General features: G+C 46.1%; 1 protein-coding gene across 2 annotated transcripts; it reads right to left on the reverse strand.

Moving 5' to 3' along the window:
* Positions 1-3,293: 3,293 nt before the first annotated feature.
* LOC129398613 (uncharacterized) lies at positions 3,294-17,776 on the reverse strand. Of its 2 annotated transcripts, XM_055116511.2 has the most exons (3): positions 16,379-17,776; positions 7,940-8,100; positions 3,294-6,009 (listed from the first exon to the last, which is right to left on the reverse strand). In XM_055116511.2, the coding sequence occupies exons 1-3, from the start codon at positions 16,412-16,414 to the stop codon at positions 5,442-5,444; spliced, it is 765 nt and encodes a 254-aa protein (XP_054972486.1). In that variant the 5' UTR covers positions 16,415-17,776; the 3' UTR covers positions 3,294-5,441. The 2 variants fall into 2 exon arrangements, 1 of the variants encoding a protein (XP_054972486.1); XR_008626385.2 differs by lacking the exon at positions 16,379-17,776 and having other exon boundaries at positions 3,294-7,320; positions 7,940-9,918.
* Between the last annotated feature and the right edge of the window lie 38 nt (positions 17,777-17,814).

Genomic DNA, 17,814 nt, shown 5'->3' on the forward strand with positions numbered 1-17,814 from the left:
GTGCTACCAAATACTAGGTCTTATTCATTCTTTCTATTTTTTTGTACTTATTAACTCTCCCCATCTCCCTTACTTTCTCTCTTTTTTGCTTGATCAGTTTTCAATTTCACTTTTTATTGTTATTTTCATTTTCTCTTCTTCAATTTCTTTTTTTTTTCTTATTAAGCTAAATACGTAGCTCCTTATGTACTTAATCAAGAGACTTTTTGTGGAGCGGGGGATTAGGTTTAGGGTGTATTAGTATATGAATATGAAATATCAGTATATTAATAGAAAAAATATCAGTAAGCTGAGAAAATTCATTAGGTCTAATTAGCCAAACGTACAATGTTCAGTAGTCACTTCATATTCTTCTCTGCTTGTTTATATGTGTGCAGAAAAGGCTGAGAGGTGGACTGAGTAGAAGCTCAGGGGTAGTTTGGCAGCCGTAGGAAGAGATGGCAATGGATGTTTATTAGGGAAATGAGAAAAAATGAAAGCGGGAACTTCAACATCCTCATGGGTTGAGGCTTTTTGGGAACTTCCGGGAGATGAAAGTGTTCAAAGAGGGCTACTTGGGAGTTAGAAACAATTAAGTAATGGCAATTTAAGTCTGAATGGGAGGAGAACATTCCGCTCACACACACAATTAGTCTTACTATTATTCACTGATAATTTAAGAATAATCCTGGGAATTATTTTAATAGGAAATGTCCAAATGTTTTTCCCAAAGTGTTTTCAAGGCTTAGGAAAAGATCATTAACATTATCATAGCTTATGAATCTCATCTTTTATTTTTATTATTCATAGAATCCTTATGATCTTAATTGAGGTATTTTTTGGGGGAGAGGGTATATACATTTTTACCTAAGTTCTAATATTTTCTCAATTTTGTTTTGTCCTCCAAAAAATTGGAGAAAAGACAGCTTTCAGACTGGAATCTAATTTTTTCCCAGCATTTGATTAGAAAAAACTTCAAACATACAGGAAATTTGTAAGACATGTGCAGTAAATGGCTGGGTGCCATGGCTCACACCTGCAATCCCAGCACTTTGGGAGGCCGAGGTGGGAGGATCACTTGAGCCCAAGAGTTAGAGACTAGCCTGGACAACATGGTGAAACCATGTCTCTACTAAAAATACAAAAATTAGCCAGGTGTGGTGGTGCGTGCCTGTAGTCCCAGCTACTTGGGAGGCTGAGACACAAGAATTGCTTGAACCCGGGAGGCAGAGGCTGCAGTGAGTGTCACTGCACTCCAGCCTGGGTGACAGAGCGAGACTTCATTTCAAAATAAATAAAGAAAAATAAAAATGAGCCGGGTGTGGTGGTACACACCTGTAGTCCAGCTACTCAGGATGCTGAGGTGGGAGGATGGCTTGTGCAGCACAGCAGGTGGAGCCTGCAGTGAGCCACTGAACTCCAGCCTGGCCAACAGAGAGACCCTGTCTCCAAAAAATATAAAAAATAAAAAATAGAAGAATAAGAAAGAGAGAAAAGAAAAAATAAACGTACAGTAAATACCTATATACCCACCACCCAGATTCTATAATCAGAACCTAATTTTTACTAGCTAGAATTAGCATTTGTCTAGACCTACAAGTGATATTGAGTAGTGATAGCTCTATCATAATTACATAGACGTACTCTGTTTCTGCTGGTAAGCCCAGTGCTTCATAAGAGTTTTGTACTGTGGCCAATTTCATGAGTGTTTTAAACAAGCCAACACAGGTCAGCTGTTAGCTGGGTGGAGGAGCTTCTAGAGAGTTCTTCCCAGCTTAAAAAAACAAAATTTCAAAGTCATCTGGCATGCTGCCTAAAGACACCCACAGCTTTTGGCTCTTGGAAGCAGGTGATGTCCATAAGCATAACCTTGGATTTCTGGTTGTGCAACAAGGAGCAACTGCCACCTCTCTGGGGCAGAAGGTGACAGAGACAGTGACAAGAGGAGGGGTAGCTGGAATTCATATCCCTTCACATCAGTTTCACTAAAAGTTCCACCCTGCAATTGGTGGCCACGGTCCCGACAGAGAGCCCTGTCCTCTTCTACAAATTCACACAATCTTCTGTATGTTTTCTAGAGCCATTAAAGCTTTTTTAAAAGGAGCACTGTTCTTTGAAATCTAAGGAAAACTGGCAATCATCTCTCTAAGCCAGTTCCAAGTACCGTATATATATCTCAAGCCATAATAATTATTTCATTTTGGCAAAACATCATCTATCCTTGGCTTATTTCTTTTCCTGGAAGGTCTTTGCTTAAGAATAGACTCAGGAGCAAAGGATGTGTGCTCATAGGTAAGCTAGCTCCTTCTCACAGAAAAACCAACCAAAAAACAAAACCAAAGAAGAGTCCTATTGCTTCTCAGCCTTTTGGCTCCGATCAAGCGTCGAAAAGAGGCTTTGTGGTTGAATGAAATCCATACCATATTCATCCTGTTAAAAACAGGTGTTATTTCCCCAAATGCTAAAGCTCTTTAGGTCAGCACTGAATATGCAATTTTGTTTTTGTTTTTGTTTTTGAGACGGAGTGTCACTCTCTTGCCCAGGCTGGAGTGCAGTGGCGCGATCTCAGCTCACTGCAATTTCTGCCTCCTGCGTTCAAGTGATTCTCCTACCTCAGCCTCCCAAGTAGCTGGGATTAGAAGGCACTCACCACCATGCCTGGCTAATTTTTGTAGTCTTAGTAGAGACAGGAGACTCACCATATTGGCCAAGCTGGTCTTAAACTTCTGACCTCAAATGATCCGCCCACCTTGGCCTCCCAAAGTGCTGGGATTACAGGTGTGAGCCAACGCCCCTGGCCTGAATACGCAATTTTGAACAGGAATGGAGTACTTGGGTGAATATGAAAATAACACATTTAGAATGGGGCTGGTATTTTTAAATTCTAAAAGTTTTATTCTCTTTTGCCTTTCTGAGTACATGACCATCACTCTAGAACAAGGATCAGCAAACATTTCTGTAAAGGTCCATTTAGTCAATATTTTTGGTTGTTGCAAGTACTCAACTCTGCCATAGTAGCAGAGAAGCAGCCACAGACAACACAAACAAACGAGCTTGGCTGGACTCCAATCAAACTTTAGTTATGGACTGAGATGAAGACTACATCAGCTACACCTGCTATACTTTGCAACTATTTCCTCAAAGGTAATCTAGTTCTCAACCTTTAGACACCTTTTATTCAATTCATGAAACCATAGGATTACAGACATACTGAGCCTGAATTTTCACCATAATTTTAAAAGTAATAAGTAAGGTAGAGGTTAAAAACTTAAGTTTTAGAGTCAGTCAGAAGTGAATTCAAATCCAGACTCTGTGGCTTTCTTAGTTGTGTTGTATCAGGTAAACTGAAGAATGTTTCTATGTTTCTTCATTTGTGAAATAGGGAAATTGTTTTGAAGATTAAAAGAAATAATGCATATCAAACTCTCTTTTTTTTTTTTGAGACTGAGTCTCAATCTGTTGCCCTCTTGGCTCACTGCAGCCTCAGCCTCCCAGGTTCAAGTGATTCTCCTGCCTCAGCCTCCCAAGTAGCTGGGACTACAGGCCCATGCCACCATGCCCGGCTAATTTTGTATTTTTAGTAGAGATGGGGTTTCGCCATGTTGGCTAAGCTGGTCTTCAACTCTTGACCTCAAGTGATCTACCCTCCTCGGCCTCCCAAAATGCTGGGATTACAGGCATGAGCCACTGCTCCCAGACTGCATATCAAACTCTAAACCCAGTGCTCAATAAGGCACACAGTAAATTCTCAATAGATGTTAACTTACTATCATTAGTCAGTGAAGTCATTGCTAAGTAATGATTATTTTTATCTGTGTAGAAAGATCATCCACGGCCAGGCGCGGTGGCTCCCACCTGTAATCCCAGCACTTTGCGGGGTCGAGGTAGGTGGATCACCTGAGGTCAGGGGTTCGAGATCAGCCTGACCAACATGGTGAAACCACATCTCTACTAAAAATACCAAAAAAAAAAAAAAAAAAAAAATTAGCTGGGCGTGGTGGCGGGTGCCTGTAGTCCCAGCTACTCCGGAGGCTGAGGCAGCAAAATCACTTGAACCAGGGAGGCGGAGCTTGCAGTGAGCCGAGATCGCACCACTGCACTGCAGCCTGGGTAACAGAGCTTGACTCGTCTCAAAAAAAAAAAAAAAAAAAAAACCATGACATTTGGTGTTCAATAGTCCATTTCACTGATTATATACCATTTTGTAACTAGGAAAATTTCCCTAATGTCATGTTTGTTTAATGTGAGATCCCTATGATTAATGTGATATAATAACAGATGGGTTATACAGCAGGCTCCTTGAATGACAGCTGGCTCCGTCCGTCTCGGCACCACAGGAAGGCAGGAAAGAAGTGTATCTTTTCATCTCTAACTTGCCACTGTCACTACCTTTACAAATCTGTGGGCTAATGGCATTTGTGCATATATATTTTAAAAATTAATATTTATTAAAGCACTAAAAATGAGTTCAGATGCTTTATGGAGAGTGGCACATCTCATTAGACAGTGTTCAAGCAAATGCAATTTTATTTCAAAGTTCTTTTTTCTTTACAGGTAAAGACATAGTATAAACGGCAAAATTCAAAAGGTGCAGAAGATTCTAGTACGGTGAAAAGCAAGTTTTCTTTCTCTCCTCCACTCCTAGTCCCACAGTGACCATCCTAAGAAGCAACCACTTCCAGAGATGCAAACACACATACCACATACACACAGCCCTACTCACACTCTTCTGCACTTTATTACTTAGAATACACCGGAAAATTTCCACGTCTTAGCAAATACAGCTGCCCTGTACTCTTTAATGGCAGCTTAGTGTTCCCTCAGAGGGATGCGCCCCATATCATTCACCCAGCCCCCAGGGACGGGCTTTTAGGTTGTTTCCAGCTGCTTGCTCTTACAAGCAACATTGCAACACTGCCCTGTTACTTTTAATCTTCTTTATCCTGTGATTCCGTTCTGCTTTTCCTTCCAGCACGACTGCAAAGTGACTCTGCGGGGTTTTCCCGAGTGCCCTCGCCCCAGACCTCAGCGAGTTATTTGTGGAGTCACCGGGTCCTGCTCCGCATTATTATTCGAAGTCTCCCCGGGACAGCGGGGAGCAGGCGGAGCTGCGTGTCCCGGCCTGCGCATCTGGGCCCAGGCGGGCGCGCGTCGCGCTCGGATTTCGGGTGGATAGTGCGTGGGAGGCGGCGCTGCCCTCCGTATGCAGCGCGCGTGCAGCCGCGGTGGCACTGCGATCTGCGGCCTGGGGCCCTGGTGTGAAACTCCCGCGGAGACGCTCCCAGCCGCGGGCCGCAGCTCGCCCCTGCACGGAGGGAGGTGTCTAAAGGTGTCTCTTAGGAACAGGCACAACCCGGGCAGCCGGGCCCCAGAACAATGGGTGCTTTCAGCCGCCCCTTTAGATGCCTGGCCCGTCACCATGGCAACCACCCCATTATTGAAAGTCAGTGCCGGTCCCCGCCTTAGACGCTCTCCTCCCGGGCTCCCCTCCCCCGCCGGCCCCGCCGTATGGTGTGTGTGTCACTGGCAGCTGTTGTCAAAAGAAGGCACCTCTTTGTCTCCAGGGGATGAAAGCCATTTGGTTTCCAGCGCCACCCTTTCTCTCCGCCCGGCAACTTTTCTCCGCGCCCCGTCCCCAAGGCGTCCCTGGATGCGCGCGCTCGGCCCCGCGCCCGCCACCCGCGCTGAGTGCTGGTATCCTCCCCATCACTCAGCCCAGAGCCGTTCTGCCTCTGCCTCAAACTCTCAGAGTCCTTATAAGTCTTATTCTCAAGAGTTGTGTCCCAGCGAAGGGAATCCGCCTTGGAAATCGCGGCTTCCTCCTTGCACGCCGCTCGCTGAGTTTCAGCGCAAGCCGGATCTCCCCTCACACCCAACAGCACCACCTTCCGAGACGAGCGGCTCATTACCGCCCGGTCCCCGCGGCCGGCGCAAGAACTCCTCGCCGGGCCCCATTCCAGGCTGGGTCGGGTCTTTAGAATAAGGACCAGTTGTGTGTCTCCCTGTCGCTGGCAGCGCATCACTTTCTGGCTGAAGAAAAGACAAAACGACGAGGGAAACAATAGGACCTGTATGTTTTACACACAGTTCTCATTCGAAATGTATCATGATCATATTTTTAAAGATGCGTGTTACCTTTCATAAATACCTAAATAAAACTTACTTTCTGTTGTCTGCGGAGGAACTTGATAAACATTAAAAAAGCAAGAATATCTTTGGTGGCCATGTGTCTGGGATGTGGGGTTCACCTATCATCTGCCCCAGGGATCCTAAGAGGGGAACAGATGGTGTTTTCAAAACCTATCTGGAAATAAAAAAGGTTACGGTGCTGAGAGGAAGAGCAGAGTCCAAGAGGAGGGGGCTGTGAGAGAGAAACGCAGAGAGAGGATAAAGCTAGGACTTCCAGTTATTCTGTAAAGACAAACTTGAGATGCTGTGTGGGTAGGAAAAATAGAGGCGTCATAAAACTTCACTGATACTGAAAAGTGTAACTACTAGAGGAAGAAATTTAAGGATAATTTGTTCAGAACTCAGTCTATATTTTTAAATAAAGTTTAAAAATAATTACCAAATGATAAACACATTTTTAAAACTTTGTAAATGCTAAAAGTATGACAAGTAAAGAAAAGCAGGTGACTGACAAGATGTAAGTTGTTCTGGTCTTTGCTTTCAATAACTATCAGTTCCATTTGATAAACAGGATGCAGGCGAGTCTGACACACAGGAAACAAGTGTTTGCAAAGCCCAGGGGTGTGTTTCCCTCTGCGTACAAGTGTTATCTGAGTAACTATCTAGAAAATAGTAAGTATGTTACCCTGAAAACGTTTCCTGACAGTCCAACCTCTTTTCCTTTCCGATAAATTCTGGAGAAAATTCTGTCATTCTTCCATGAGATTTGATGAGTATTTCTCCAGTCATTTCAAATGAGGGTTTATTATGCAGTGTCAAAATTTGAAACGCTAGTTATTTAATGCGATGGGTTTGGTAAAAAGTACGTAAGATTGTTATTACCAAGTAAAAGCAATTTTCCATATCTGATGGTAATCTGTCTAATTTTTAACCAATAAATGCGTCATTTTATTTTGTTGAAGTCACACATGGAACTATGTAGAAGTGAGCTCCACGGAACTCAGGGGCCACCATGGGAATGAAGACCGAGGCCAAGCAGACATTGCTCCGGAATTCTATTGCTGCATCCTCTGGAGCACCTCTGCTTGATCTTTTTTGTTGGTTGATTGGTTGGTTGGTTGGTTGGCTGGTTTTGTCTTCAGAGGTAGAGTCTTGCTATGTTGCCCAGAATGGTCTTGAACTCCTGGGGTCAATCGCTCCCCCCGCAGCTTCCTGAGTAGTTGAGAATACAGGTGTGTGCTGTCTCACCCAGCTCTTCATCTGTTTTCTATGAAACCTTCCATTTGTCTAAAATATTTCACGTAATTAAAATAAAAGTTGCCCTGGTGTGGTGGCTCACACCTGTAATCCCAGCACTTTGGGAGGCCGAGGCGGAAGGATCTCTTGAGCCCAGGAGTTCAGGACCAGCCTGGGCAATATAGTGAAACCCTCATCTTTTAAAATAAAAAAAATTAGCCAGGCATGGTGGTGCACACCTGTGGTCCCAGCTACTCTGAAGGCTGAGGTTGGAGGATGGCTTGAGTCAAGGACGCAGAGGTTGCAGTGACCAGAGATCACACCACTGTACTTTAAGCCTGGTCAACAGAGCCAGACCCTCTCTTAAAAAAAAAAATGACCACTAGAATTGTAGCGTTGGGAAAGATCTTAAAGATAATTTAGTTCAATCCTCTCATTTTACGACCCATGAGACCCAAGGACCTCCCTAGGTAACCTCCTGAGGTCACACCGCCAGTTTGTGGTGACCCTGTCACCACGCAGATGACCCTGTGATTGCTTATCATCCCCACAATGCTTTCAGACATGACTCTTACCCTGACATCACGTACTGTACCTTGTTTTCACAACGGACATGTTTCTGTCTTGTCTTCTAACAAGATTAAATAAAAAGTCGAGCACTGTGGCTTGTGCCTGTAATCCCAACTCAGGAGGCTGAGGCTGGAGGATTGCTTGAGACCAGCAGCTCAAGGCCAGTGTCAGCAGCAGAGCAAGACCCTGTCTCAAAAAAAAAAATTAAGTAAAGTCTATTTTGTGGAACCTTCCTGTTTTCCAGTCCACCTTACCTAAGCCCTCCAATTCTAGACTTTAATTAAAATATTCAGTCTATTCATTGATTGTAATCACACTTCACTTTGTTAGTTGCCTATTGGATATCCATTCTCCTGTCTTCCTTATTCACAGAATCCATTTTGGAAGTGGGAGTGGGGGCAGTAATGTGCCCAGCTAAGAACAATCCCAGGACCTCCTTTAACATAATATTATCTGAACAAGAGAGTACCAGTGGGATTCAGGAAAAGTTCCTTAAAGGGAGCCGATGCAGTTGGCTCACACCCATTTGCTCTTTATCTTTTTTTGCCTGGAATATAGCTTGATGCCTGGAGCCACAGCAACAATGTTATGCACATGAGGATGAAAGCTCCACCCCCAGGAAGGGTAGGATGACAAGCTAAGAGATGCCTGAGTCCATGATGGAAGCTGCCATTCCAGCTCTGGATTTATGAACTTCTTGACATCTCATGATGTGGAGAGAAAACTAAACCCCTATCTTGTTTAAGCCAGTGTTATTTGGCTTTTCTGTTACATGTAGCTAAGCATAATCCCCATGGGCTCCAATTTAGGACAAGAATAAAGGAGAATTAGGGGGCCTGGCACAGTGGCTCACCCCTGCAACCCTAGCACTTTGGGAGGTCGAGGCAGGCAAATTGCTTGAGTCCAGTTCAAGACCAGCCTGGGCAATGTTGTGAAACCCTGTCTCTACAAAAAAATAGAAAAATTAGCTGGGCATGGTGACCACACACCTGTAGTCCCACCCAGCCCAGAGGCTGAGGTGGGAGGATCACTTAAGCCCGGGAGGTGAAGGCTGCAGTAGTGAGCCAAGATTGCGCCACTGTACTCCAGCCTGGGTGAGAGTGAGACCATGTCTCAAAAAAAAAAAAAAAAAAAAAAAGGTAGGATTAGGAATTCAGTTTTTTAAGGGAAACTTACTAGCTACTCATCTAGTAGCCTGTACATACAAATCACAGGGTTGTAGTATAGTAATTCATTCACTTAGTCTTGTAATAAAATAATCTCTTCCCCTTACCCCCTGCCTCTGGCTACTATATGTGTATGTCTCTTGTCCAGATGCTATTATAGATCCATGTATGGTAAGAACTAAACTTTCAAGTGCTACCTTGACATTCTTGAAGATCACAGGGCCTGAATGCTTGTGAATTCCCCTCATCTTAGCAGACATCCCTGGCTAATTCTGTCAGCAGGACAAGCTGCACCCCATGCAGTTCTCAACCTAATGAGCTTCACCTTCCTATTAGCCTGCGAAATAATTCAAACAAACCAATCACATGCTCCAATGGGAACCAAGGGCCATCCTGCCCTCTTGTCTCTACCAAGGCTGCCTCTCTGGGGGTTTGCTCTACTCCAGAATGCAGCCCCCACCGTCCACAATCTCCTCCTCCTGCAGCTGTGAGTTTACATTGTGAAAAAACTGCTATCAACCTCATCCGTCCAGGGCCAGGTGTCATGTGTTTGGCTATCTTGTACTTTTTAGGGCAGGGATACCCCTCATTCACCAACAGTGGAAGGTGATCAGAACAGCCCATGTAAGCCACAAACATTTATTTATTTAAAATTTTAGATTCAGGGGTACAGGTGCAGGTTTGTTACATGAGTATATTGCATGATGCTGAGGCTTTAATGATCCCGTCAGCCAAGTAGTGAGCACAGTACCCATAGGTAGCTTTTTGACCCTTGACTTCCTCCCTTTCCCCTGCTTTTGGGATCCCAGTGTTTATTGTTCCCATCTTTGTGTCTGTGTGTACCTAACATTTAGCTCCCACTTACAAGTGAAAACATGCAGTATTTGCTTTTCTGTTTCTGCATTAATTTGCTTAGGATAATGGCCTCCAGCTGCATTCATGTTGCTGCAAAGGACATGATTTCACTCTGTTTTATGGCTACATAGTATTCCACGGTGTAAATGTACCACATTTTCTTTATCCAATCCACCATTGATGGGCACCTAGGTTGATTCCATGTCTTTGCTATTGTGAATAGCACAGTGATGAACATACGAGTGCATATGTCTTTCTGGTAGAACAATTTATTTCCTTTGGGTATATGCCCAGTAATGGGATTGCTGGATTGCATGGTAGTGCTATTTTAAGTTCTTTCAGAGATCCCCAAACTGCTTTTCACAGGGCAACAAACATTTACTGAAACCTCCTGGGTGCCAGATATTGTGCTAGGCAATGGCTACAAAGGTGAGCAGGACAGACACAGTGCCTGACCTCAGGGGGCACATACTCTAGTGGGGAAGACTGACAAAGAAGAGAAGACCACAGATAAATAAACACAGTAATTACAAGCTGCGATGGGTATTGTAAAGAATAGAGACAGAATACTTAGGGTGGTAGAGGAAGACAAAGATGGGGGGTAGATTTAGACAAGGTGCTTAATGGAAGACTCCCTGAGAAGGTACCATAAAGGAAGACTTAAAGGAAGAACAGGAGCTTCCAAGCAGAGGAAAGAACATATTCTAGGCCCAGAGCTGAGAGTGGGGGTGAGTGGTGGAGGGGTGTGGGAAGAGATTCAACTGGAGAGATCGAGAGGACAGATAATTGTTAAAGGTAGTCGGGTGTGGTGGCATGACTGTAGTCCCATTTACTCAGGAGGCTGAAGCGGGAGTATTGCTTGAGTCCAGGAGTTCAAGGCTGCAATGAGTTATGATCACACCACTGCACTCCAGCCTGGGCAACACAGTGAGACCCTGACTCTAAGGGGGGAAAAAAAGAAGTAGTAAAGGCATTTTTGATTTAATGCCATGGGAATGCATTGATGGGTTCCAAGCTGCACATAACTGTTTACAGTTTTAAAAGCTCACTTTTGCTGCTGTATAGAAAATGGATTGGAGGAGTGAGAGTAGAAATGGGAGACCAGTATGGCAGCGGTTATCATCTTTCAGGGAAGTGGTGATTGTGGCCTGGACTAAAGTGATGACATTGCATTGGAGAGATTCTGAATTCCTGATGTACATTAAAGATAGAATCCACAGGGTGTGCTTCTGATTACATGAGGGGATGAGGGTAATGGAGGACTTGAGGATGACTCATGGGTTTGAGTAGCTGGATGGATAGTGGTATTGTTTACTAAGCTGGGGAAAACAGTTGAGGTTGGAGATACATCGAGAGCTGTCATCATTAAAAGGGTATTACACTCATGAAGCCATCTAGGGAGAGTGCAGAGAAAGAACCGCGGAGCGTCTACTAACAAGCCACAGAATAATGCCATGCCCCTGAGGTGAGGGTGTGGCCTCATGATTGGATATTCTTGTGGCTAATCATCTGGGGAAGGGACCATTTGGTGCAATAATTATGTCCGTCAGGAGACTGGAACCAGGAGGCCAGCCTGAGGCCACCAGGAGAGGGAGGCTGCTGTCTCCTTGTCAGACAAGATTTGGATTTCAGGAACTCCAGATGGCTTGCCGGGGCTCCTAGGTGAGAGGAGGTACACAGCATCCCTGTCCCCTGGAAGCAGGTGTGCATCCCATAGAGACATCTAAGATGCCCGGATTGGATCACATTTGTGAGCTACATTTTTAGTTGCATGTTACTCTTTCTGCTCACTTCCTTTCTGTTATCTTCAAGTCTTTTTTTTTTTTTTTTTTTTTGTGAGACTGAGTCTCCTTCTATCACCCAGGCTGGAGTGCAATGGCACGATCTTGGCTCACTGCAAACTCTGCCTTCCAGGTTCAAGCCATTCTCATGCCTCGGCCTCCCGAGTAGCTGGGATTACAGGTGGCCGCCACCATGCCCAGCTAATTTTTGTATTTTTAGTAGAAATGGGTTGGCCAGGCTGGTCTCGAACTCCTGACCTCAAGTGATCCGCCCACCTCTGTCTCCCAAAATGTTGGGATTACAGGCGTGAGCCACTGTGCTCGGCCTATCTTCAAGTCTTTAGACAAGCTTTGGATAAATGTCCATCCTGGTCTCTGCTCTGCTATAGGAAATTAAACAAACAACAAAAAATAGTGTGTCTTAAATGCCATTGAAGAGTTAAAGGGATACTGACCCTCCCAAAACCAGTATGGTGGTGGGAGCTGCAGCCAGCAGTGAGAGGTCCCTAAGGGGAAAGCGGATCTCTTTTTCTAGAGTAGGGCGTCAGGTTCAGTCTCTCCTCTCCACATGGACAGGCTCCTTTCATGGCCAGGCTTAAAGGAGCTGGTTTTTTTTTTTTTTTTGAGATGGAGTCTCCCTCTGTGGCCCAGGCTGGAGTGCAGTGGCGCGATCTTGGCTCACTGCAATCTCCGCCTCCTGGGTTCAAGTGATTCTCCTGCCTCAGCCTCCCCGAGTAGCTGGGACTATAGGTGCATGCCACCACACTGGGCTAATTTTTTTTTTCTATTTTTAGTAGAGACAAGGTTTCACCATGTTGGCCAGGCTGGTCTTGAACTCTTGACTTCAGGTGATCCACCCACCTTGGCCTCCCAAAGTGCTGGGATTACAGGTGTGAGCCACGGCGCCCGGCCTGGTTTTGATAAGGGGAGCAGTCTATACTTTAAATCCCCCCTCCACTTGACTGTATGTTCCTTGAAGTAACATAGAGTACCGCATCTTTGTACCCGCAGTGTCCAGGAGGTTGTAAGCACTCCATCACTGTTAGTTTAATAGGTGATTGTTCACTAGACATTGTGAGACACACTGTGGTTTCCCAAAGAGCTTAGAATCCAGATTTGGTCAGCAGATGCACATGTTGATGCATGGCAGAGTGTGCCCGCTCTGTAGGTTACATGAAAGAGCTGGGAAATGCTCTTTGATCACAGAGGAGGGAAACATTACTCCCAGTGTGGGGGCATAAAGCTTCAAACAGACTTTGTGGAGGAGGAAACATATGGCTGGGCCTTGCGGGCTGGAGCGAATTTCCAAAATAGGATGAGTAAAAGACAAACATGTGCCAGGTAGAGGGCTCCGTGAGAAAGGAGGCATGAGGAGAAGGCATTCCATTGCTTCAGTGCATGACCGGTAGTGAGGTGTGTTGCAAGGAGAGCATACGTGTGAACAGGGAGGAAGTGGCAAAGACGCAGAAATGATGTTGCAGCTCTGAAAAAAATGTCTTTCTGGGTGGGCAAGGCCTCTCTTGTCTCAGACCAAAAATGAAATATAAATAAATAAATAAATAAATGGTTCCCAGTGAATCCTGATAGCTAGGATTGACTTTTTATGGTAGAAAAATTGCTCAGCAGTGAGAGCTCTTAAACACTAGAATGGTTTGTCAGTGGCAGCTTTAGGAAATCTTTCCCTAGAGATTTTTATGCACAAAATAGACTGACTTATCATTTGTCAATGATTTCCTGTGGCCTCTCTTAAAGTCATGGGAAAGTATTACATGAGCTCTCAGATTCTGTTACTTGATTCAATTCAACAAACACTTGAGTGTCAACTTAGTTCATGCCCCCAGGCATTGCTATATACTGGATTCATGCGCCCTCCCCGCAAGGGGCCTCTTCCAGTGATCCCCATCTCAACACATGATGCTTCCATCCATGTCATTGCCTGAATCAGAAACCTACTCTGCCTCACCACTGACATTCCATTAATCCCTAATCCCTATCTTCTCTGGAAGGTGTCCACTTCTCTCTACTCCCTGCCTCATGGCTCCAGGCACTAGCTCTCTCCTAGGGATTACTGCAATTGTCTAAATGACCTCCCAGCCTCCAGGCTCAGCCTGTTACAGTCCATCCTGCACACATAGTGTTTCTGAAATGGAAATCTGAAAGTGTGCCACTCTCTTGCTTCACATTTCTTCAGTGGGTTCCTGGGCTTAGAGGTAGGAAGTGTGGAATCTGAGCCATTCTGCTCAGATCTTCCAACGTCCTTGAATCACAGCTTGCTGTTCGACCTTGGGCAGGTTATTTAAGCAGTCTTTGCAGCTTCCTCATCTACGAAAAGGGGATCACAACAGTAATTCATTTTAGAGTAGTTGGGGGGATTAAATGATTTCAGATCCTCCTCTCTTATGTGAACTCTTAAATTTGGAGTGTCCCTGGAATCTGGTTCTCTTATCTCTCCACACTCCTTCCCTCAGTCATCTCAACAGGTCCTACTACTTTAAATATCCATATACTGAAAACACCCAAATTTATATCTCAAGCTCAGCCCACTCTCCGGAACCCTGGACTTATATGTCCAGCTGCCTTCTCAACATCTCCACTTGGATAGTTAATGGAGCTCACAGATATATTGATATACTTTGGATGTTTGTCCCCTCCAAATCTCATGTTGAAATGTGATCCCCAGTTTTGGAGGTGGGTCTAGCAGGTGTCATGGGGTTGGATCCCTCGTGAATGGCTTGGTGCCCTCCCCATGGTAATGAGTGAGTTCTCACTCTGTTGGTTTATGAGAGAGCTGGTTGTTTAAAGGAGCCTGGCACCTCCTCTCTCTCACTCCTGCTTTCACCATGCAACTGCCCGCTCCCCTTTCACCTTCTGCCATGAGTAAAAGCTTCCTGAGGCCTCACCAGAAGCTGAGCAGATGCTGGTGCCACGCTTGCATAGCCTACAGAACCATGAGCCAAATAAACCTCTTTTTTTTTAATATTATAAATTACTGAGTCTCAGGTATTCCTTTATAGCAAGCTTGTCCAGCCCGAGGCCCATAGGCTGCATGCGGCCCAGGATAGCTCTGAATGCAGCCCAACACAAACTCATAAACTCTCTTAAAACATTATCGGATTTCTTTGTGATTGCTTTTTTTTTTTTTTTTTTTTTTGAGACGGAGTCTCGCCTTATTGCCCAGGCTGGAGTGCAGTGGCACAATCTCGGCTCACTGCAACTTCCACCTCCCAGGTTCAAGCAATTCTTTTGTCTCAGCCTTCCGAGTAGCTGGGATTACAGGTGTCCGCCACCACACCCGGCTAATTTTTGTATTTTTAGTAGAGACAGGGTTTCACCATGTTGGCCAGGCTGGTCTCGAACTCCTGACCTCAGGTTATCCACCTGCCTCAGCCTCCCAAAGTGCTGGAATTACAGGCATGAGCCACCGTGCTTGGCCTACCCATAGTCTTTCTAGTCTCAGCTGATGAAACTATCCTTCTCCATGCTGAAGCTCAGTGGCCCTCCCTTCTCTCTTGTTCTCACTCCCTGCATCCCATCCATCTGGAAATCCAGCTGGCTCCTCCTGGAGACTACACGCACAGTCCACCTCCTCCTCAACACCTCCATGGCTACAGCCTGGTCTGAGCTCCATCACCTCTCGCCTGGGTCACTGCAGCGGTCTCACTAGTCTTCTTGCACAGTCTTCTCAACCCAGATGACTGATAAATCAGATCCTATCACCCCTTTGTCCAAACCCTCCATGGGCTCTCTCTTTCACAACCATAATCTTTAAAAGAGCTTTCCAGCCCCTGTGTGATCAGGCCGCCCACCCTGTAACCTTGTCTCCTCCTTTACCCTGAGCTCATTTCACTCCAGCCACACTGTCACCCTTCCTGCTCCAGAAACTCCCCAGGAGCATTCTGGCCTTACAGGCTTTGCAGTGCCTGTTCCCTTTGCTGGAATGCTCTCCCCCAAGATCTCCCTATAGTTAACTCTTCTGCCTTCTTCAAGTCTTTGCACTAATGTCTCTTCTCAATGAGGCTTGTTCTCACTAAAAACTGTAATTTGCCCTCCAATCCCATAACACTCCTGGTAGTTTTTTTTTTTGCACATGCCATCTTATAACCTACTATATACTTTACTTATGTATATTGATTATTATCTGTCTTTTCCCCACTAGAATATAAGCTTCACTAGGACAGGGATTTTTTTTTTTTGAGACAGAGTCTCACTCTGTCGCCCAGGTTGGAGTGCAGTGGTGCGATCTTAGCTCACTGCAACCTCTGCCTCCTGGGTTTAAGCGATTCTCCCATCTCAGCCTCCTGAGTAGCTGGGACCACAGGCACGTGCCATCACGCCTGGCTAATTTTTTAATTTTAGTAGAGACAGGGGTTCATCATGTTGGCCAGGCTGGTCTTGAACTCCTGACGTCAAGTGATCCGCCCACCTCAGCCTCCCAAAGTGTTGGGATTACAGGCGTAAGCCACCGCGCCCAGCTCCAAGAGATTTTTGTCTTTTGTTTACTGGTGTTATGTATCCAAGCACTGGAACAGTGCCTGGCGCATGGTAGGGCTCACTAAATATTTATGGAATGGTACTTACAAATTATAAAACACAGTGTATGGCACACAGTGTTTTATAAATATTAACATTTCCAAGGTTCACAACCACTAGGCTCCTACTTACCTTTCCAGCCTGATCTCCCTGTGCTCTTCCTACCATTCCAGCTCAGCTATACTTAACTTGCTGATCTGCAGAGCCTTCCTTATGTACTTTTTTCTCTGTCCATCTATCCCTGCATTTGAGGGATCCATTCTCATTTTCAGGTTTCAAGGTAGAGGGTCTTCCCTGACTCTAGGTCAGCCATCTCTACAGCACTCCTCCCACCCCCTATGCGTTCCTTATTCATCACACTACATTGCAATCCCTTGCTTCTCATTTGTCTTCCCTGCTGGGCCCTGTAACCACAGGGACAATGCCTGTGACAGCAGTCATTGCAGCATCTCCAGCATCCAGCACAGGTCGATACGTGGGGGTTTTCGGCAAATGTTAATTCAGTGAATGAATGAGAAATTCTCACGGCAGCGACTGCATTTCTGCACCTTCGACACACATTATCACGTGTTATTGTATCTTGTGCTGTTCCTTAGGGCATAACAATTGCTAGCATTTTCTAACTCAATCTTCACAACTCTAGGAGGGAGGTACTATTCACGTTCTTATTTGAGAAGTGAGGAACTTGAAGTTTAGAGGAGTTACAGTTCTTTCTCACGGTCACTCAGGTTGTAAGTGTTGGAGCGGGTTCAAGCCAAGTCCTCTGGCACCAGCGTCCCTAAGCCCACCCAGAGTCATACCATTCTGCCATTTTGTTTCTGGCTTTTCTCCTTAGTTCAAAGTCAGCCAACTACCTGCCCTTAGCAAGCGTGGAGAGAACCCCCCGCACCACCTCAGCAAAGGGCTTGTGTGTGGAGGAGCTGCCACCCACGCTCCATTTCACCAAAGTGAAAACTAATGCTAGGGAGGGCGAACCCCTCATCGGCGAGGTCGCCACTGTCACCAGCGCCCACTGCTGGGTCCAAGGCTGGCGACGCCTCACCGCATCTGGGCCTGACTTCCTGCGTCACTGGGGCGACCCCTGGTCCTGACTTCCACTCCACGCCTTCGTGGATCAGGACGACTGGGACCACTCAAAAGCGTATCCAAGTCCTGAGGTCTCCAAAGCGGTGGAGAGACCCGCCCAGCCCCTCACTCCCCGGCTGGGAACTGAGATTGTGGAGCGTGGGCGCCCTGCCGCGGCCCAGTGGGGCTGGGGGCTTCCAGAGTCGGGGTCCAGGGCTCGGTGTCCGAGGCTCCACCGCCAGCCGCGCCGACCTGACCCACGGCCGGGTACAACAGAGAAGGCGGCGCTTCCCAAAGGCACCGATGGGGTGGAGGGTAGCCGCCGCCCTCAGGATTTATCAACCGCGAGGCGCTGTCAGCAACTCGTGCCCGGAAGCCACCCCGCCCCGGCACACACATACTCCAGCGCCCCCTCCAGGCGCACTCCGCAAACACGCGAGCGCGGCGGCCGCCCCAGCCCTTTGTGACTGGATGAGTGGGGCCGAGCAGCACGCACTGTCTTC

This window comes from Pan paniscus, chromosome 7 (genome assembly GCF_029289425.2).
Source record: "Pan paniscus chromosome 7, NHGRI_mPanPan1-v2.0_pri, whole genome shotgun sequence".
NCBI classification, from domain to species: Eukaryota; Metazoa; Chordata; class Mammalia; order Primates; family Hominidae; genus Pan; species Pan paniscus.

What these genes read in the sequence shown, in the direction of transcription:
- LOC129398613 (XM_055116511.2), bottom strand. Translation starts at nt 16,414, where the DNA reads ATGGTAGGAAGAGCACAGGGAGATCAGGCTGGAAAG. An exon ending in AGGGAGATCAGGCTGGAAAG is followed by an intron (nt 8,101 to 16,378) that starts GTAAGTAGGAGC and finishes TTTTTGAGACAG; the next exon opens with GGTCTTGCTCTGCTGCTGAC. An exon ending in ATGTCCGTTGTGAAAACAAG is followed by an intron (nt 6,010 to 7,939) that starts GTACAGTACGTG and finishes TCTTTTCTTCAG; the next exon opens with CCAGAAAGTGATGCGCTGCC.